This window comes from Psittacula echo (assembly GCF_963264785.1).
Source record: "Psittacula echo genome assembly, chromosome: 4".
Classification (NCBI taxonomy): Eukaryota; Metazoa; Chordata; class Aves; order Psittaciformes; family Psittacidae; genus Psittacula; species Psittacula echo.
This window is the reverse complement of record NC_137738.1, coordinates 55,697,683-55,720,768: the sequence shown is the minus strand read 5'-3', so window position 1 is coordinate 55,720,768 and position 23,086 is coordinate 55,697,683. Positions and strand designations below refer to the sequence as shown.

Below are 23,086 nucleotides of genomic sequence, written 5' to 3'. Positions count from 1 at the left end.
TGACATAGGACTGCACACTTCAAGGCAGGTTTGAAGCAGGAGCTGAGAACGTACAGCCACATCTCAGAATATACTCATTGTGCCTAGTGATTATTTGCAATATTATTTTATTTCATATTCATTTATTTTGATACCTCATAGGGGAAGCTTATGTTCTTTTTTAAATCAAAGTTTCTCTATTTAGTCTGTGCTTTATTAAAAAAGGATCATGTGATAAAAATAGTATTCCAACTATTAGATTTATGGGTTATATATCACAAATATCAGACCATGAATCAGTTAGTTCACATTGCTTCTCCTAAAAGTATGTAAATAATGAAACCACGAAAAATTAATTAACTAAAAAAAAGGAGAAATCTCAAACTTGTAAAACAAATATTTTTAATGCAGAAATTTTTATATTTTCTCCTCACTGGAGATACCATTGAATTTTCATTAAAATTCTCATTTTGTCTAAGCAAATTTTATTGCTTTTTTGACTGGTGAAATTTATGCAGAAGTCTGAATCCCAGGAGTATTTTTTCAGCCTTCCTTATTTGCAAATTATATAAACTGGTAGGTAATTCTAAATGCAATAATTTATTTTGAAGCAGGATTTTTTTTTTAGAGAAGATGTGTAAGACAGATCACAGCAGACCTGAATAGTTGCTATGGATCGGGGGCTGAAAAATAGAAAGAGAGTTTGTCAGGAAAGCTCTGTAGTCTTTTGCTGTCACAACATGAGACAGAACTGATGGTTTCTGGTTTTGAACTAAAAATGGCTTGTTACTAATTCCTCTCTAGAAATCAAAGCCATATATGCCATATGTCTAAAACTAAATCAAATTATAATTAATCCCATAAACAGGCGTAATCATCGCATTGGTGTTGTCTTCTAGCTCACTTGGGGGTGGCAAAGATCTTTTATGATCCATATTGCCAGGCTGAAATGACTGAAGATATGTGTGTGTGTTATTGCTTATGCGTGGGAGATGATAAAAAGCATAACGATAAGCTGATCCATTCCATGAGACTGTGAAAGGCTTTTTGTGGTTTTCCATGAAAATCTGGAGAGCAAGAGAGAGAAATGGAGAGCAGGAAAATGAAATAAAAACAAGGGATTTTTGAACTCCTACTAGTGCACTTGAGACTGCAGCTAGCTACAGCACTTGTTTGGGGATTGATAGAGATTTCATGGTCAGCCTATAAATCTCAGGGGCTCACAAATTTCTATAAGGTGTTTCTACTTCTTACATAAGCCTAATGTCACTGCCAGCAAAGTAGATAAAGCACCCCTTCTTATGCAGGTATTGCACGTATGGTTTTAACAGGTGAATGCGTATGTCCAAGTGCAATAGTTATGTCTAAGTGCTACTTTCATTTTCTTCCTTTGCCATCTGTCTGGCATGCTGAATTTTATACCATCAAATATTAATTGCCTCTTGGGAGTTTCTCACTTAGAAGAGCTCAGCTTGGTGCTTGCAACTAGAAACCCACAACTGTGTGAAAATCCCAAAGGATTTAATTCATTGGGCTGCCCTGCATAAATTTCCCCTGAAACCTGTGCTCACGTTACACAGCTTGTCTTACTGTTGAAAGGCTGAGCCTTCACAGCAGGAATACATTTTACAGTTTATAGATCTGCTGTAGAGGATGTGAGGTGGAGATACCCACTGCTGCTTCCACACCACAGAGAGTGCAAACTCTCTGCTATTGTGTGCTTCATGTGCGCTACCACGCCGGACAAAGCAGGTGTAACTCATCCTTACCCAGGTTGCACTCACTGGGCACAAGGCTGCTGAAAATCAAGGTCATAATTTTTAAAAATTCTGAATATGTATTTAAGAATCACAGAATGCGGAAAGGTATGGGATGTTCAGTGGTGGCTTCATTCTTGTGTGGTGGGGTTACAGAACCCTTGGCTTTCTCACCTATAGTTCAGGGATCAGTGGCAGGTACTACCTCTTTTTCCCATCAAATTCATGTTTAGGTTCCTCATCTCTGAATTGGCTTCCATTAAAAAAAAGTAAAAAATCCATCCAGTTTATCTTTAAAACCAGTAGGTTTTATTGATGCTAGATGCCACCCAGTGTTTTATGAGAATTATTATATTAATTTACTTTCCTGAAAGCTTATTATTTCACTTCTCTCACAGTCTGGGGCTGTTTTACTGTTACTAACAATTTCATATTTATCCATCATGGCCTTTATGATGAAGTACACTGAAACTGAGGTAACATCTCTTCTCTGAGAAGGTTGTATAGCCTGTTCCGGCTTTCTGACTGCCTCACATTGTGTGATATACCTTCATTCTGCCTGTGCTGGTGAGTTTTCTGAGAGGTGGGATTGCCAACGTGACCCCCTACTCTGGGGATGGTTTCCTTCCCCTGAAGTATTGTGCTGATGCATTGCTCAGCATTGGATGCATCAATACAACACTCTCCTATATAAAATACCAAAACACTCTCTCTCTCTGTGTGCTTTGCAGCCTTCAGTGCTCTGTCACTTCTCAGCAGTTTGTGCTAGGAAGGTGCATTGACTCCCTTTTCTCATGCACTGGACAGTTGTTGCATGACTGAACTGCCCCTGGGCTTCAGCTGTGAAATAGGAGAAAGTGAGAAAAACAATGACTGTCTCTCAACTGGATTGATTAAATTATCAAAGAATATCAGTAGTGTCTGAGTCAGATACATATGCTTGAAAGCATAGGATGGTGTGCTCCTGGGCAAAATGATAGACGGCAGAATAGTGAAGGTTTTGTTGGTGTAACTAATCAGCTGGATGTGTAAGGAGGCATTCTGTAGTTGTGATACATGGTCGTAATTCACACATTAATGGTTGGATACCTCATCAGTTGATGGGATTTCTGCTTGGATGTTAATTGCACGTGATGCAAGTTTCTCCTATTCTAAGCCTGCTGCTTCACATTATAGAACTTCGTGTTGCAGTTATCAGGCAGAATATCTTCCTAACACATTAGTATTTCCTATCCTGAAAAAGGACTCGGGCATATTTCTAAATAGGTGTAAGGTCTTCTCAATGTTGCAGAAAAGCTACAGTGTCAGTTACTGTTAAAGCACAGGCAACATGGCAAGATAAATGACAGTGAGGTATTCAGCATTTTTCTTACAAATCAGAATGCATGTAAAGGAAATACTTGGCTAGAATAAGTTTGCTCATTCTGAGTATCACTGCTTTTTTATTGCTGGAGATTTTTTGAGCTTTGTGGCAATCAGCTTGGACCAGGAGAGGAGTGGTCACTCCTCACAGCTGGTCTGTCAAGTCTGCATACCTCTCAGCAGTGTTTTCAGATAGATGTTGGGTCAGTGGGGAGGAGTGTGCCCTGCTGAGCACTATATGACTCAGTACCACATGTTACAGGAGAGTTTACAGAAAGTGACAGTTTCAGAGATGACAAGTACCAAGTGCTGATTATTTTAGAAGGGATCTTAACATCATTGCAATCTACTTGCCTTCATCCTGAAGTCAAAATGGGGATATTGGCCACTTCTTTCAGTGGCTGCCTGCCTCACTGATCTCTTCGTGCCCTCCCAGGACTCACAGCTCTTCTGGAACTGGACCTGAGTGGGCACCAAACTGCCCCTGCTTATGTGCTGGTTCCAGATTCTGCCTCTAACACCAGCTTATCCTAAAACCACACTTGGCTTTTCCAAGAGATGCACAGTTCAGCTTCACAGTGGATGAGTTAGTGGAGTTTTTCTTATTACGCTAATACAGTGAGTAGCAAGTGTCATATTAGTCTTTCACTGATTTAGTAGCAGCACGGTGGCATTAGCTTTCCTGCTATGTGATCCAGAGGATCAGGATAGATCTGGATCTGAGGATCCAGACTATACCACTTTATTGTGTATATTTGACGAGATCCTGGATTTCTCTATCATACTTTTATTGGCTATCACCTTCTACCATGGAAAGATAAGACATGTTAAATTAATTACTTTTTCAATACCTTAAGCATGTGCACAATCTCCAGTCATCAGTAGCACTAGATGCATAATTCAGGTTATAATAGCACCTACTGAATATCTCCCAGTTTGTACATCTCACTGCAGGTAATTCTTGCCAGACTTTTAGAGGACTGCAGACCTCCAGCATGGTAGTGTGGCATCTAGTTATTAGTCCCTTATTAGTCCCTTATTAGTCCCACTCTCAATCTCCTCATTATTTCAGTTGCACAGCTACGATACTCAGATTCTATATTTTTCAGGCTTCATAAACTAGCTTAAGACTACACTAAGCAGGGACACAAAATTTCCTTTGTCTGTAGATCTTGGTTATCACTTTGTACGGTAGTCTTTATTTTGCTCAAAAATGAGACCAGGTGAGGTTCAGCCCCTGCTACAAAGCTGATTTGACCAATTTACTGAAGCTAAGCTGGTACAAACTGAGCGTTTAATTAACTTCTAATGTTCTATCTAGAGCAAAACAATGTCTGAACTGCATTGCGTTATCTTGCATAGCTCTCTACCTTTCTGGGTACAACTGCACTTATGGGCTAGTCCTGACAACTGTGCTTGCAAAAACTGCGAAAATACAGGAAGATGTACTACTGACTAGGAAAATGTACTACTGACCGTACATGTACTAGAGGTGCTTCATAAACCTGTAAGCTGCCTTGTTACAGAGATTGAATCATGGAGAAAATGTGTTGTAACATTCAGAAATGCTACAGACGTGACTCCAATATAAGGTTTTTCTAGCCCGGTTCTGCCAGCTCAGGAGGAAAGAAGTGCATGCCCCATGGGTACCCTGGATGAAGGGCTGCTCTCCAGCATTCCTGTTGTCTTCCAGATTGCTTGCTCCGTTATGTAGATACATGGATGTGTAATGCTGTTTATCTGATAATGATATTGCTACATTTCCAAAGATCACATTGAGACCCCATTGTTTTAGGTACACAACAGTTATGCAACGAAATATCACCTGTTCCAAAAACTTATCATCCAAAAAATATAACTGGCCTGATTTCTATCTTAACAGTCATTCTGGGTGACTTATTCAGGATTATGTGATAACGAATCACCAGTTTCTTCAGCAGAATTGCCTCTAAATGTCGACTTGACACAGTATCTTTATGATGCCTTATTCCTATTAATTAGCATAGTTTTGTGATTTTTTTTTATGCTTTTAGTGACATACGTCAGTAGTATTTGCAAAAGATATAAACAGGGAGGGGGATTAAGTACTTTTGATTATTATAGATGCAACATTGAGGTTTCTGGTGTGCATGACTGATAGTATCATGAAAGAGGCAAATTATTGAATACACCAACTCTGAGTGTTACTTTAAGCCACTCTGTTTCACATGTTTCTATGTGCTCATGCCTGCATTTTCTCTATTCTTTACTGGGTTCATTCATGCCTTTTGGAATTACTGCCATGCATAAAACTAGGTGCTCGTGCTGTGGCCAACAATGAAGGAGCCTCAATGGGTTGGTGTGTCTTACATGCTTCTCTTGAGCCTCTGCAGCTGGTCACCTTGGAGACAAGTGTCCTGGGCAGGTGCCACAACTGCTTTAACCAAGCAGCAGCTCCCACATTTTCTGCTTCGTGTGTTATTAGTGGCATTTCTTGAATAATCTGTGTTTGTTCCAGTCTGAGGCTTTTACTATAACCCATGATGGCAACACGTTCCCAAAGCTTATATATTCCTCCAGGGATAATATTTAATTTGGAAGTTTATCAAGCCTTATTCCAGTTCACCGAGAGCCGTGTGAGGAAAGTCCCAGAAGGGGAATCAGTCTGCTAGTTTTTCCCATGGCTGCTACCACAAATAGATACTCCAAGAGGACTTAGTGCATATTTGCATCCTCTTAACACAGAAGAATAGGAAATCCCTCTAGAGATCATGAAGCATCTGTAAAGCTATATTGATTTTGAGCCAGCCAGCCCTGATCTATTCTGAACTCTTCAGCTCTCCTCTTGGCCCTGGGCAATGATGTGAAATAATGCTGGGCATTAGGATTTTATATATTATTGGTTAACTCTATTGATTCCAGGAGAAGTGTTAATTCTGCCAGCAGTGCTTCTTAGCATCAGCTTCCCATCTTATTGTACTTAAAACAGCCCTTTTAAATGTCAGTTTAGTTGTTGCTAAGCTAACAGAAATCATCACATTATTGAAGTGCATTGTGTGCCTTTAGGGTTCATACCACAAAATACAACACTCCCATTTTCAGTTATTCACCAGTAACCTCTTTCCTCTTAGTAGTTCTGTCCTCTTAGTCATCAGCAGACAAATTTCTTTATTAGATATCTTTAGGTTTCATAGCTTGTAAAAAGTAGGTTCTCCTTCATGTTTACCACATGTTGTGTACAGTCCTTGCTCACATGTCAGCACCTGCTATTAGGTAGTAGTTTGGTGAGTCCCAGAACTGGTATCGCCTGATCTCTTAGGAATTTATGTCTCTTATTGAATGAGCTGGTGCCTAAGAAGATGCAGAGTCCAGGCTCTGGTATCTAATTGGGTTTACCTCCAAGCCTATACTTAGTGTCAGTGATGTTAGGTTTTCTCTCTTTTGTTCAGTCACCTATTCACAGTAAACCTTAGGAACAAATATCTTTGCACTCTGTCAGATTAGTTTTAAATTGGATCAGTGTGTTCAAACATTACTGATGAAAAGCAGGAAAAGATACACACTCCTTGATTTCCTTATTCTCTTCTTACTATTGTCTAAAGGCAAGGCTAGAAATTCAGTTTCAGCTGGATCTGCTTATCTTTGGGTGATTAATAGTAATGACAATCTGCATCGTGGGGTGGTTTTTTTTGTTGTTGTTGTTTTGTTTGGGGTTTTTTTGTGTTTTGTTTTTTTTTTTTTTTTGTTGGTTGGTTTTTGGTTTGTTTTTTTTTTTACTATCTCAGGCAAATCTTGTGCTTTGGGAAATAAACCTTATAGGGATCAGAAGTAATAATTCATTGTTCATATCTGAATGGTGGAGGAAAAAATGTCACAGGGTGAGTAGGTGCCTAAACCAACTTTAGTTGTAATGAGTTGATGAAAGGGAAAAAAAAAGCTCATGGACCCTAGCTTATTCCTTGGCCTTAAACAATGAATATTATTTCTTTAAGATTATTTGATTTTGTTAGTCTTGTGAATATGATTAACATGCTCAAGATTATCCAGCAGGATAAATTATTCATGCAAATTACAGATTTATGAATGATATACAAAGATGCATACAGATTTATTTAATTTCACCTAATACCCTGATAAATTTGGAAATGAGATTCTTTTTCTTCTCAAAATCTTTCTTCGCAGTGCTGTAAGTAGCTTCATAGCAGATAAAATAGGATAAACAGTGAAAAAAGGGTCTAACTGCAGAGCTCACAGGTAAAACAATAGGATTGTTTTAGAACAGCGGAGAATATTGTTTCTTTTGGAGGTGACTAACCTGTAATGATGATCTATTCCAACCACTTGTTTTGAAGTAGTTGTGCATAAGAGTGTGCCAGATTGTATCTCAAAAGCTGACAGACTACAGTATTAGCTCAAGAGGCAACTTAAATCAGACAGTACGTAGATCAGAAATTAGTATTGAAAATTTCATAGTTGAGTCTCAGACTCAAGGGAAGACTTTGGCTTCTCAGTGTGCTCATGTCCTGCATTACAGAGGTGTAAGTGCTTTTCCCAGGACACGATCTGCCATTTCAGGAAAGGTGCTTGCCTAAGTTTAGGCTGGGAGATGACTTAGATGAAAACTGTACTAGAAATATCAGTGGTTTTTATCTTGACATTTTAAAGGGCTAGGATGTCTGGTTTTTGAAATAGTGCAGTGTTCAGAGCTCTCTTCAGGTTTCTAACAGTACTTGACGTAGTCTGTTTCTTGCAGTAATCCATGGCAGTAATATACAGCACTGCGTCTGCCACCAAGGGAAAATTACTGTCTGTAATCTAGTGCACAGCCAGGTAGAGAGAAACTGAGGCATCAGCAAAATCACCGACGACTTTATTGTTTTAGTTTTAGTTGTAATTTACTCATTGTCCTGGTTTAGCAGTAGCAGTCATTTTTTCTACTGGTGCAGTGCTGTGTTTTGACTTTCGACCTGGGAATAATACTGATAAAGCTGATGTTTTCAGTTGTGGGTCAGAATGTTTACCCTGACCAAGGACTTTGTGAGTCTCATGCTCTGCCAGGGAGGAGGAGAAGCCAGGAGGAAGCAGGGACAGGACACCTGACCCAAACTAGCCAAAGAGGTATTCCATACCATAGCACGTCATGCCCAGGATGTAGAATGGAGAGTTCCCGGAAGGGCTGGATCATGGCAGGGTGGGGGTGAGGTACCGGTTGGTGAGCGGTTGTATTCTCTTCCCTTGTTATTTCCTTTATCATTATTACTATTAGTGGTAGCAGTAGTGATTTGTGTTATACCTTAGTTATTAAACTGTTCTTATCTCAACCCGTGGGAGCTGCATTCTTTTGATTCTCCTCCCCGTCCCTCCAGAAGCGGAGGGAAAAAAAGGTGGGGGGGGAAGTGGACTGCGTGGTTCTGATTTACGGCCTTGGCTTAAACCACGACACTCATAAAAGTAAATTGTATGACCAGTAATCTCAGGAAATAAGAAGACATCTGAAGATTATCAGATCTAACCACAGAGCTTAGGCTGGATCAAAATCAAGGCACCAGAAATTAATCCTTCCATGCCATTTGAAAATGCACGTTCAAGTTCCTAGATCTGACTTCAGCTATTACGATTCACATCCAGAATCGAACCAGACTGATCTGCAAAATCTCTAAAAGGAATTAACAAGTCTAAATACTTCAGATAAGCATGTGATTTAGTAACTGGAAAGCATGTCCTGTTAATGGTCTAAGCATATTATAGAAAGGAGAAGGCTCAAAATTACAAAAGTAGCAGACAGAGGGGTTATAAACCTTACCTTCAATTTGTGCTACTCCTATGGTAATCTGGAGATCAGAGGTTATATAAAGTACCTTTTTCCAGAGTGCCAGCCAAATAAATGTTAGTATGATAAATCCTAAATTGAAAGGGGTTAGATTTAGATTAGATACAAGGAAGAAGTTCTTTACTGTGAGGGTGGTGAGACACTGTCTCAGGTTGACCAGAAAAGTTGTGGCTGCCCCATCCCTGGCAGTGTTCAGGTCCAAGTTGAATGGGGCTTTGAGCAACCTGGTCTAGTGGAAGGTGTCCCTGCCCATGGCAGAGGGTTGGAACTGGATGATCTCTAAGGTCCTTTCCAAACCAAATCATTCTATGATTCTGTGATAGGTAGATGTTCAAACACTATGGAGTTGAAACAGACAACAAGAGTAAATAGAACCCCTTCAAAACTGAAAAATCCTGTTGATTGAGACTGCTAAATAAGATTTACTTCCTAAGAAGCTGAAAATACATTGCCACGACATGGCTCACCACCAGTGAGGCATGTATTTCAGCTCACATCCTGTGAGTTGTCCTTGTGTGGGTCCACTGTTACTCAGTTCTCACCTCCTACAGGACATTAATTTGGTCGCAGATCACTCAGGACACAGTCTGAAAACTGATCTGAAAACCCAGAATCTCTGTTTTGGGTCAGTTCTTTGCTCTGGCTTACTGTGCAGCCCCAAAAGCAACAATGCTGGCAGAGGACAAGCAGCAGGAACACATGGCCAGCAGCTGGAAGGCACTTGGCAGCAGTGACTCTGAGCTGTTTGCAGCATGTCTGTGGGTTGCACAGTTTTCCCACCACAGGAGAGGAAGCAGAAAGGAGGTCTAGGTAAGATCAGGTTGGATAAAATCAGATGTTTTGAGGAGGCAAAAGGAGCCGAGTTTATCTAGTCTAGCAAAAGATTTTCTGAAAACATGGTATAGAGCAAAAGCAGTGCAGCCTATAAGCAGTCATTCATAAGGTGAACACAGTATATTCAGGTGTTTTGTGAAGCCAGACTGGAGGAGCATTCCTGTAGGAGAATATTTTCTCTATTGCATAAATAATTAAGCAGTGATGGTGTTTTGCCTTTAGGCAACAGCATTACCATAAAGTATTTATCAGTAATACAAGCAGATATGAGGAAATAAGAAGGGTCAGAAGATTTGGGCCAGAAGATTTCTAGTCACACAGAAGAGGGACAGGTCTCTTGAGCTTTGTGGAGAGCTGAAAGCCTTCTATACCAGGTTTTAAGTCCCCCAAACCATCAACTTGGCCAAGCAGGTGATAAGCAAAGTTTTCTGGTTCGGGCATGGGAGCCTCTTGGCATAGTAATACAGAGAAGATTTTTGTTACCCCTGCATGGTATTACCCCATTTGACTGCCTCCTTCCCCTGCTCCTGTGCAGGGCTGGAGGACTACAAAGTCTGTAGAGAAGCAACACTGGTACTGGTGTAGTTCTGTATCTGCAAAGTTCACTACAATGGGTGAAAATGGAAAAGAAACAATTATCCTATAATTGTATTTTGTAACTGAGTTTGTTTTTTAAAGGAACTGATAATAAGTAAATTCTGGTATAATCTTAATCTTCTGTGAGACTGTTGCTTCTTTATCATGTAGCACTTGACTCTGGCACTTCTATTGGTAGAGGAAGGACCAGTGTGCCCAGAAGCCCTCCCTCTCCACACTGCCTTCCCCTTGCAAAACTTGTGCACCCATTTAGATCTCTTCAGCCAAGCTCTGTAAAGCAGAAGGAAAGCACAACTCCTTTAATGATCTGGATCTAAATAGCAAGTTGTTGTCTGAATTAAAAGAGAAAGACTGCAGGGAATGAAAGAGAAGCAATATTCTTATTTTCAGGTCTATCAGTGCTGTTATTCTGCCTGTACCCCAAGACCATACACAAAAAAAATTGAGAATTTGCTGTCTTAATGGCTGTTGTTGGGTTTTTTTATTGTACCTCTGCAGCTGTGCGGGTGAATGTGAAAAGGGTTTTGCACATCTATATATGTATTTCTGGTAGGCACTGCACAGCTAAAGCCTCTTTTAATTTTCTCTCTAATTTATTTTTAATTTTGTAACCCCCAAGGGTAAATCCTTATTATATGATGTAGAATCATCTCTTCTATAAAGCAGCTTATTTGTTGATTTCTAATTTCAGCCAGCTGAGGCAAAGCTGTAGCTTTCTTCCAAGCACTGAGGGCTCCTCTGTATATATAACTGTCAAGTGTGTCTTGCTGCAAAATCAGTAAAAAATGTAAAAACCTGAATCTATCCTTCTAGAAAGGGCAAAGAGAGGGATTCATATTTCTCTGTGTTAACAGCATGCTAGATTTCTGAATCTTAAAATATTCTTAATACGCAATTTGCTTTTAAATCTGCATTACATTTGGATTAGACTGAATAGGAAGGCTTATATTTTCAGAAGCTCGAGAAGTTAGGGGTTTGTTTTTTGGAAGGGGATATCCATCAAAAGATGTGTCTGAAGGTGGTATTACTCTGTGCACTCATATAAATACATGTTCACCAACATCAGTATGTGCTTTGGCTCACTGGAAATGTTTTCTTTAAGCTAACCTGCACACTTTATGGTTTAGTATTTGTTTATATGACCGGCTGGCAGCCTTACTCAGAGTCCTATTGAGATAATAACAAAAACACATGATCTGATGTAATCCCTCTTCCCTTTACATTTAGTGGGAGAGTTATTTATTTTCAAAATACTGGTTATCTTCTCCTAAACAATTAATCTGAAAGATGTTAGGAGAAAAAAGCTTTAAAAATGCCTCACCAGCTACTTCAGGTGTAGGCATCTGCATTCATTCCTTTTGGCCTACAATGCTTACAACTCAGAAGACTTGCGTAATTAGTTTGCTTTGAGTTGTCATCAAGGGAAATAAAAAAAACACCACAAACAACAGATTGTCTCTCTTTGTTTTGTTCTTAATTAAGTGTGATGTTTTTCCCTCAGTTTGTGTTTATGCACAGGTGATGTTTCTATTCAAGACGTAGACTTTTGAATAAAGCTCTTGATTCCCTCTGGTTTTTTTTTTTAATCTTCCCAAGTTAAGTCAAGGCTTTCCCCTTATCTAGGCATGACCAGCAGGTTGAAGGAGGTGATCCTGCCCCTCTACTCTGCTCTCGTGGCACCTCATTTAGAGTACTGAGTGCAGTTCTGGTGTCCTCAACATAAAAAGGACATGGAACTGTTGGAACAAGTCCAGAGGAGGGCCACGAGGATGATCAGGGGACTGGAGCACCTCCCGTATGAAGACAGGCTGAGAAGGTTGGGGCTGTTCAGCCTGGAGAAGAGAAGGCTGTGTGGAGACCTCATAGCAGCCTTCCAGTATCTGAAGGGGGCCTACAAGGATGCCTGCATAAATCTATTTTGGCATTGCTTTTTGCTCTGCCCAGCCTTCTCAGCTGAAACTGATCTTCTGCAGTTTGGAGTATCTCAGAGCTGTTAATCAAAGATAAAATAGTGCTTGCCAAATATTTTTCTTCTGTCATTAGCAAAGAATGGATGGAGAAAGCAAAAGAGAGAACCCCGTACGTCAGTTAAAATTGTAGAAGATTTCATTTCCATCTCTGGAAACTCTGGCTTTACTTATTAGCCAGAAGTCATGGCCGTACATTTGTTTTTAAAGCTAACTTATTTGGCCACATCTGAGCGGTACAGTGATCTGTGGTTGGAAACTGAAGCTGGAGAAAGACAGCAGTAACAAACCAAAGGCACCAAAAGAGTCCTTGATGTATGTCAATAGTCCTTGCTCAGGCAACCTAATGTCTGTACATTTCTTGAGCCTGCTGTTACTTTCTGCTTTGTAGTTACCAAGGTCCTACTGTAACAAAAGTAGGTGGGATTTTCACTGTTCAGATAGAGACTGCAGTTTGATGTCTGAAATCTTTAAACTTTCTCTTTACAATTAAAAAAATCCCTCTGAAATGTTAACCATGTCGTTTGATTGCACTGATGGTTTCCAGTTGGTGTTTTAAAGGTGTTATCTGTGCAGCATAAAAATTAGAGATACAGTTTCAGTACCTCAAAAGGATCTGTGTGGTTTACAGTGATTTTAGTAGGAATTAGGACATTTAATCTCAAATGCTTTTTTGAAAATGCCTCCCTAAACCTGTCACAACAAAACATCTAAAATATTTCTGCATGCTCAAATCATTATAAAAAATATGTAAATGTAGCCATAATTAATATCCAAAGGGTGGAGTTTTCTTTTTCGTGAGTTCTGCTGTAAGTTGGTGGTAACAGTAAAGTTTGGTATGGTTGAATGCACTGACTTCTTATTTAGGGTCTTAAATAATTTACCTACTCACCACATTTTTTCTGCTATTTCTCTGCTGCTTATTGAGAAAAAAAAGAGGGGAGGGAAGGAAGGAAAGCTTTTTAGCATTTACAGTTTTGCACTCAGTGTCATTCTCACTTTAACAAATAATTAGCTTGTCGCCTAATAATATCCCACTGGAAGCGTATTTGTGTGAGCATCTGTTAATGAACAAACATCAAATGATTCAGATGTTTTGTTTAGGTAAATCCTAATTCAAGTCACTAAGTGGGGCCAAGATTTAACATCTACGATTTCTGAATCAACTTCTGAAGTAATTATCTATTTTTCTGTGATTGCATCTTGCAAGTTCTGAGATACTCCTGTGCTACAGGGAGCCTGCCATTTCTAGTAGGATGGCAGCTCATATATCACCAGGTCTGTTTGAACCAGAGAGCGAACACTCTTGTGATAAAGGAAAATTATGAGAGGGAATTGGGAAGCCTGAGCAAGTTTTGGTGGCCATTGACAATAATGTTCCTTTTCTTCTGTATTTTCCACTTGTTTTGATGATCACAGGCACTTAGAAAGGCTGCAGCAACATGAACAAATCTGAGAATAGTGGGGTTTTTTTTAAACTTAAAGATGGTTCAAATTCCATTTCTGATACTTTGGCAGTACAGGTCAGCCCTACTTGAATTCCTGTTTAGGTTGCAAACCTCCAGTTGTACCGCGTTCAGCCACAGTCAGTATGTCCAACCCCTTTCACAGTGAGGTCTCATCATGTATGGAGCTTACTGTAATGCAAATAAGTAACAGTTTGCCCATCCTCACTAATGAGCTGGTTTCTTTTGAACAGAGAACAGTAATAATTCCTAGCCTAGCATGAGGAATGCTTTGACCTTTTGAAAGTTGCAGATTTGATCTGCAGGCCGTATTGTACTGTCAGTCTTCATGTGGTGGAAATTAAGTACGGGGTGATTGACAGGGCCCCCATAGAACGTAGCAAACCTGCCTACCTCAGAAATCAATCCTGGTAGCAGAACAATCTGTCACGCAAAATCCGTCTCAGTGCAACCTTTCTCTAAACAAGTCTGATATTTTGAACTTCTCGGATCAAAACCATCCTTGGAACATGGTTATTATCCTCTAGGATAACAACTCTAATAATTTTCCTCTAGGATAATAACCATCTTTGGAACAGGATCTGTAATCTGCCCAAAGGTGATGCTCTAATATTCCATCATATTTGCAAATACTGCAATCTGCCACTCTGGTAAAACCCTCCTGCATCATGTGTGATACAACATTCGTCAGTACGTATGGAAAGTATAAATATATGTAGTAATTTGCTCTGTTCTTTAGCATTTCATATGTGTATATATAAAACTAAGAACATATTTACAGTAATCCCAAGGTGCACTTGTTTTTCCCAGTGTTGCTTACATCTTAAGTGAAGAGTCAGTCTGACCCTCACCTATTACTTCACCAAGCTGGCTTTTTTAATATCTTCAAGACAAATAGGGCATGTTAGTCTTCACGTCCTTGCAATACCTCTTTGTATATGGTGCTATTGAAGTGCATATTGTAAATGCAAGAGATGTGCTAGATAATTTCTCTTGACAGGCAGATATTTTGTGCATATAAACCTAACTCTTACATAATTTTTCTTGTTTCTTATTGCAGGAGAAGAAAACCTGCTGGCAATTTTGAAAAGGAGATGGTGGAAGTACATGATCCTGGGAATAATAGATATAGAAGCCAATTACTTGGTAGTCAAAGCTTATCAATACACCACTCTTACTAGTGTACAGGTAAGAACTCAAAGGATTTTCCCTTTTGAGGTAAGATAATAAGGTCAGTGGCGTTGGTGCGCTAACAGCTACTTACTGTCTATGTCTTCTATATAGCTTTTAATTCCGTGTTATAAAACACATTTTTTAATATTGGACCATTTTTATTACTCAGTGTTTTCCAAACTGTACAAAAACATACTGGCTTTAATTTTATTTTCCCATGCTAAACTATTCATGTTCACATTTTTGGCATTATCTACTTAATTTGGTCCTTTAAGGAAATTTTTTCATATGGGCTGGAATGTTTTTCTCACTTTATATTGTACTTGAGAAAAATATAAAATACTTCTTTTAGGATTCCATAATTAGATCTGAGTGCAAATGTTGTGTGGTGGGTTGACCCTGACTAGATGCCAGGTGCCCACCAGAGCTGCTCTGTCACTCCTCACCTGGACAGGAGAGAGAGAGTGTCATGAAAGACTTGAGATAAGGACAAGGAGAGATTACTCACTGGTTACCATCAAGGGCAAAACAGACTCAGCTTAGGGAAATCAGCTTAATTTGTTACCAGTCAAATCAGAGAAGGGTAATGAGAAACAAACCAAAATCTTAAAAACACCTTTCCCTCGCCCCTCTCTTCTTCTTGGGCTCAACTTCACTCCCAAATTCTCCTCCCTACCAGTGGCACAGGGGTACAGGGAATGGGGGCTGTGGTCAGTTCATCAGATGTCTCTGCTGCTCCTTCCTCGTCAGGGGAAGAACTCCTCACACTCTTCACCTTCTCCAGGATGGGTTCCCTCCCAGAGGAGACAGTCCTCCATGAACTTCTCCAATGTGAGCCTTTCCCACAGGCTGCAGTTCTTCATGAACTGCTCCAGCATGGGTCTCTTCCATGGGTGCAATCCTTCAGGAACAGACTGCTCCAGTGTGGGTCCCTTCCATGGGGTGCGGTCCTTCAGGAACATATTGCTCCAGCGTGGGTCCCTTCCATAGGTACAATCCTTCAGAAACAGGCTGCTCCAGTGTGGGTCCCTTCCATGGGGTGCAGTCCTTTAGGAACAGGCTGCTCCAGCATGGGTCCCTTCCATAGGGTGCAATCCTTCAGGAACAGACTGCTCCAGCGTGGGTCCCTTCCATGGGGTGCAGTCCTTTAGGAACAGATTGCTCCAGCGTGGGTCCCTTCCATAGGTACAATCCTTCAGAAACAGGCTGCTCCAGCATGGATTCCCATGAGGAGTCACAAACCCTGCAGCAAACCTGCTCCAGTGTGGGCTTCTCTGTCCACAGGGCCACAGCTCCTGCCAGGAGCCTGCTCCAGTGTGGGCTTCCCATGGGATCACAGCCTCCTTCAGGCATCCCCCTGCTCTGGCATGGGGTCCTCCATGGGCTGCAGATAGAGACCTGCTCCATCATGGACCTCCATGGGCTGCAAGGGCACAGCTGCCTCACCATGGTCTGCATCACAGGCTGCAGGGGAATCTCTGCTCTGGTGCCTGGAGCACCTCCTGCCCTCCTTCTGCACTGACCTTGGGGTCCGCTGGGCTTTTTCTCTCACATATTCTTACTCTGGCTGCAATTCCTGTTGCATGGTAGCTTTTGCCTCTTCTTAACTGTGTTATCCCAGGGGCGCTACCACCATTGCTGATGGGCTTGGCCTTGTCCAGCGGTGGGTCCATCTTAGAGCTGTCTGTCATTGGCTTTGATGAACAAGGGGGAGGCTTCTAGCAGCTTCTCACAGAAGCCACCCTCTAGCTCCTCCACTACCAAACCCTTGCCATGCAAACCCAATTCAGGCTTTTAGAAATCCATAATTGTATCTGAGTGCAAAAGTTGTCATTAAGTAAAATGAATGTAGTTATGATGAAGTCTTACTGTAATGCTAGCTGTTAAAAGTTTTATGTTATATAACAGCTTAACTTCAGCTGTCAGAAAGTGTACTCTCCCTTAAAAAAATTATACATGCAGTGAACCAAAACTAGGGTAGCAGTTTCTGCAAAGATCCAACCTGTATATTTTAAATACAAACACAAAAGAGTCATGCTTCTTCCAATTTAAGCGGAGAAGTGAATAATAGATACATTTTCAAGAGCCTGGAAAGTGTCTATCTTGGGAAAACATTACGTCCTTCATTGCTACTTGTTCTAAAGCAAACCTACTCCCTTTTTACATTGTCTCTACATAGCTAGGCAACACTGCGTAGTGTTCAGTGTATTTTACACCTTACTTGCCTGAAGTTTGTATTAGAGCCCGTAAAACAGAGAAGCATCAGTCAGTGTTCTGCAGAATCAAAGCTAATTTAGGAATTTCTCTCTTCCACAGTTGAAAAGTGATACTGGAAAATATTGAGCTTGTTTAGCTGAATAAGAAGCAAAAATAGGAGAAAAGTATGAATTCAAGGAATCTGAGTGTGAGGTTTATGCTAAATATTCACAAATGCCTCTGCCATCAGAATGTTGTTTCGAGAATTCTGATATGTGCCCAGACAATGTAATATTGCTTTTTAACACTTTTCCAAATCAGATTACTCAGTATAAAGTAAAGCATAAATCCACGTAAGTCTAACACTGTCTGATTTTATAGCTACTAAAAGCCTCAAAGAGAAAAGCAAAAGCTGATTTGCTGCTTTTGCATGTTCACTCATAGCAAGTAGAAATAGCGGACTGAGCAAGACAATACAGGTCATTAAATCCCATCTCTTACAGCCACCAGCAAGCACATATCAGAGGTTCATTTGGCCAGACCCATGAAACTCTGATTCCAGAAGATGCTCTTCTGCAATGAACGCAGCCTTTAGTATGAGCGATCAAAACTTACAGTGTGAGGAGGAAGCAGGTGGGAGAGTTCAAGGGCATTACCTGTGTCTCAACAGAGAATTTGTTAGCTGAAATGAGCCACAGTCTCTTTTCATATTGAGAGAGAGGAAGGGTGGAAGAGGAGAACTGTCATAGGGCACTGACAGCATCATGTTCATTTTAGACCTCTTCCACGTAAAGGTTACAACGAAGTTCGGATCTCTTTCCTATGTAGCTTGAAAGAAGGAAGAGGTGGAAGCTCAAACTCTGTGTCAAGCTTGCTCTCAGGAGTGGAATGAATGCAGTGTCTCCTTTTCCCATAGTTGTCCTGGATTGCATGGAAACACATGGAGTGACTGGGAATACCTGTTGCATTTTAAATTCAATTCATGCCTTAATTTGAATGGGTTTCTAAACGGAGACAAGCCCAAAGATATAGTGAGAATGGGATGAGTATGAGGTAATCCATTAGGATGTTGAATCAAATGACACATTTTATGAAATGTAGCCTAACACCACCCTATTTAATGACGAAACCGAAGAAGCTTGGGGGATTATTCTGCTTTAAGCAGCATTGGTCTAAGTGTGTTATGGTATGAAAGGAAGACTGAATCATAGAATCATAGAATAGTTAGGGTTGGAAAGACCTTAAGATCATCTAGTTCCAACCCCCCTGCCATGGAAATGGAAAGTAAAAGATGGAAGAGAGCAAGACTTTCCTAGAATCTGATTTCTGAAGAATCTAACAGGACCAATCTCTCAAGCATTTTCTGAAAGGCCTGGTCCTGCAAGAGCACTACCTGTGAGGCCATAAATGCACACTGGCACGTAGTAAGGAGAGTTCAAATCCTTTCATAACTGAGACCTAAGAATCCATTGCTACGTGCCACAAATCAGCGTGGATTTGACTGAAGGCTGTGGGAGCTGTCCCAGTGTATGCATTGACTGAGAATTAAGTCAATTCAGCAGGATATTATTCTCAACAGGCTTTACAACAAGGCATTTTTGATGGGGAGAATGTAAGATGTTTCAGAATTTTCACTTCAGTAAATGAGAAGTCTTGCAGTATTTTTATGGTGGTGGCACACAGACCATTTCAGTAGGAAATCGGGTTTACAGCATATATTTTTTTTCCACATGATATCTGCTACATCATGCAAAACTAATATGCAAGTGTACTGGGCTTGTGGTGCTTTTAGGCAAAAAACATTAAGTTGCTCCCAGCAAAAAGCCGAAGTTTAACTGTAAAAATATACCTTTATTGCAATTGATTTGCACTTCTGCTTTCACAAAAAAGCTCCAGGATTTCAGCAGCTTTAAAATCTTAGGACTGTCAAAGTTTCTAATTTAAACTCCATCCTTTTTCCTTTTTTAATGGACGTTATCTCATTATGATTCCAGGAAAAGATGGAAAATGGTGCCCTACTTTTCGCCACTGTTTCACACCCAATCTTTCATATACTTTCCTTTAAAATTCCCTTTTGGTTTGGGTCTGGGAAAACAGAATTTTCTAATAAACCTTCCTGTATGTCTTTCACCAGATGCTTTCAGAACCACAGTGAATGAGGACACAAAGGCGTAAATCAGAGGTTAATATGGTACCTTTTCTTTTGGACGTGCTTCTGATTATTTCAAATCCTTGTGGACTCTATAATTACTGTCTGAGAATGTGGCACTCAGCTCCATCATAAGATGAAGTCAAAGTACTGTGAAGCCTAAATTTGTGATTTTCCCTTAAAAAAAAAGAAACAAACTGAAAGACCTCCCATAGAAACTACATAACATAAAAATTACATTGAAAACCAATACACTGTTTGTGTTTCAGACATCAAGGTATAGGCCAATTGCTAAGGATAAAATCCAAGTTAGCCTTAGATATCTGCAGTGCAACCTAGGGGCAACTAGATTTAATAGAACAATCCAAGAAACCCGTATCTACTTGTCTATGTATCTGGAATGTTGTAGACGTCTAATTTTCCTGGTTCTATGTATATTAACCTGCTGCTCAGAGCACAATCCAGGGACATGAAAACGTGTTCCAGCCTCTTGGGTTGCTCCTTTGGTAGCTTTAAGTTCTGGTTGTTTGCATGCCCAGAGCGCTTCCGTATTGAAGAAGACAAACGCCTAAATATCTGCCTCCAATTTAAATTTCAAAAGCCATGTATTCCTACATCAAAGTACCCCAAGGAACTCAGTTTGTTAGATATGATCTTAGGATGCCTCAAGTGTTTACAAAAAGCTGGCAGTGCTCTCCAAATTGCAAAGGTGGAACCACCTTTTACACAAAGTCATAGCTGTGAAAACAGTAGCCCACAGAAAGGGCTTGAGTTAACTACCTCTTTGCTGTGGGAATTGAAACTCAGGCTTCCCACAGCCATGAAAATGCTCAGGCTAGTAAGTGAAGACTGTTGTCTAGAGGGTACATTTGAAAATTGAGTATATGCCAGGTAAAAGGTAGTTTCTAGATGGATCAATTTGATATCAAAAACCATATATTTCAAGAAGTACCAGAAATGCAAGACATCAGTCATACTTCATGCTCTGACACGTGTCCTGATTCCCAGATGGCAAAAAACTCGCAAAATTATCTTTATTTCTCTTTGGTGAATTAATATGACTTTGTAATGTAATTTAATGTAGATTTTATAGCCTTCTTGCACATCAGCTCTAGCAGGTGCAGCAAGTACATTAAACACTCTTTTGTACACTAGCACCTGATCCCATGGACTATATGCTTAACTTTCAGGACTGCCTGTGGTAATACTTTCCGTATTAATGCAAATGGTTTTTAAAACAACGCTGATGTAGGCTTGCAGAAGGTTTAATAAATATTCAATAAGAGCGTTTTAACCACTGTTAGGGACACCTTCTACACAGCAGATAAAATCAGAGGGAATTTAAGGATTGCAAAATTTTTGCTGTTATTTAGATCTAGACATTTGATTTCTTTAAAAATATGTTTTGACTTCCCTGTACTGCATTTACAGTGTACCACACACGTACATTCTACCAAGTCCATAATGCCTTCCACTAAGCCTATTATGATGCTAAGATTTGTAACCTTTGCTGCTAGATAAGTGCTTTCTCATCATACCAAGCTGTATTATGAGGCAGACTGCCCTCTCCCTTCTCCCTTATTGTCCCATTAATTAGCTCTCCTTGCTGCAATTCACTGTTCTACTACCTCCATATTACACTGTTGTGTTGCACTCTCCAGAGGAAATGCTATCCTTTTTCTGTGTTATACCACATAGAAATTGGACTATTTCTGCAGCACCTTGCATAGTGGTACTGTAGAATATGCATACCATGTCACTAGTAAGGCACAGTCTGAGAGAGAGCTGTGTTCCCAAATAGTGATTTATCTGGTAATTGATTCTTTGGGCAATCAAGCCTTTGATTGGCATGATGAAAACAAAGGTAGTAAAAGCTAGGATTTATAGACACCAGGAGACAGACAGTAAAGACTACAATGCCAATGTTCTCATCTTCTCTTAGATCACTGTGAGGCTCGGCAGTACATCATACTTCCAATTACCTCTGGCAGTTTTCATACCTCGACAACTGCCACTGGAAAAGGAAAGGAGTCAGCAGTAAGTGCTTATTATAGGAGGGCTGGATGGCAATAGATTTTGCTTTGTGCTCAGTCCCTATGGACTAATATACGTTGAGGCAGAAGTTTTGAGATAATTTTAAAGCAAACCTGGGAGGTGCGGAGCAGGGGATGCGCAATACTGAAGTTGTTGATCCACCTTTTCCAGTGCCCACTAAAGTGGGCAATATCTCAAAAACAGAGATAAATTTAACTCCTTCCCTTCCTCTCCCCAATCCTATGCATGTACGATTGCCTATAGTTTCCTGCTTTGCTTCAGGTTGTTGAGAGAATAGTGTAATGTTAAGGTTTGCAGATAAATCAGCATTGTGCAGAAGTGTCGCATACCTTACATTTATATTGTAGGAGTCTGTGGGGTGTATCTTGCATCTGATTAATTATCACACTTCGAGTTGCTGCTCTGTCTTTTAACTGTGTTACACATCTGTGGTTCGCAAACCAACCCCTCAGTATGCTCAGTCTCTGTACGTGTATTTAAAGTCAACTGAGCTCTCTGTATCCAGAGCTCCTGCCTCTAATGATAAAATCCACCCTGAACCAAACTTTTTACCAACAAAAATACGCAAAATCTCATTAAAGTCACTGGAGCTGTGCCCATTACATCAGCAGAGATTTTGGTGTTCTCTGCTTATTTTGCATATTCTTACTAGTGAAATGGAGAAGCAGAGTTTTTTCTGCAGGAGACATCCATGATTTTTCCTGGCCAGGAGAGAAGGGAGAAGTTTCTAATAAGTAACCTTCAGAAAATGGTCTTTAAAGCTCATATCCAGTCATCTTACTTAGAGAGAAGCAAACCAGAAAATAGTTCCGTAGGAACAGGTGACTGCTGGCAGAGCTGTCTGCTGTCTTAGGATGATCTGTTTCTGACAGTAGTATGTGAAATCGGAGGAAGAAAGCAATTAAAGGAAAGGCCATTTCAGTGGTCGGTTTGCTGGTAGATCTTACTGGTATTTGAACAGACCTTGCATAAGCACAGCTGCGGTGCATGTAATGAGAGGAGAGGATGAAAAGTTGTGTCCTAAGGAAGGTTTTTGTCAAGAGTCAACGTGTAATTACTCATGTTGGTAGTAAAGTGTGTATATGTGTAGAGTTGAGAGCAGAGGAACTGTGTGCTGGATGTGACTACCACCTTTCATTTAAGATAACTTCAGGAAGTCGCTGTATTCCTTGTATGTACACAGAAAGCTGGAGCTGCGATAATCCTCATCTCAGGTGTTGGTGCATGCAAATCATTGGTAAGGGAAGGTCTTTCAATAGTAAAAATTTTGAACAGGTTTCTGTGTTTGCAGGGAAAATCCTGAGAACAGATGAAAGAAACTGATGGGAACAGTTATAGAAGCATTGGTCATGTGGCCCTAAGAAAAAAACATAGAGATATTTTGGGCAAAATACTGGTTTTAGAGGCTTCGGACTGGGAGCAGCCTTCTGGCTTTTGTTTCCTTCATGTCATAGAGATTAAACATTTTACTTTTTTTTTTTTCCTAAACAAATGACATCAGTAGCTGATTCTTTCACCAATCTCCCTATCCAGAGCACCATGTATTTTGGCTGATTGAAAAAAGTAATAGTTTTTAAATCAGTTTAATGATTATATAGAAACCATAGAAAAAAGTAAGTAAGTTGTGATGAAATAGTGAATAGAAACATGAAAGGTGAAAACAATGCTCCCTTCTTGTTTGGCTTGCTTGAAATAACTGTCAGAAGTGCTGCCAGCATCCACACCTTTCCTGCAGAAGGTTT

The 23,086-nt window shown here is 40.2% G+C and overlaps 1 protein-coding gene across 1 annotated transcript in view; it reads left to right on the top strand.

The window, feature by feature from the left end:
* Nucleotides 1–23,086, top strand: part of SLC35F1 (solute carrier family 35 member F1) — a gene marked incomplete at both ends in the record, with an annotated part of 245,584 nt that overhangs the window by 182,533 nt on the left and 39,965 nt on the right. The window contains one exon of the mRNA XM_080616701.1: nucleotides 14,832–14,959. Coding sequence (XP_080472827.1) covers nucleotides 14,832–14,959 — 128 coding nt within the window. The remainder of the gene's footprint in view (nucleotides 1–14,831; nucleotides 14,960–23,086) is intronic.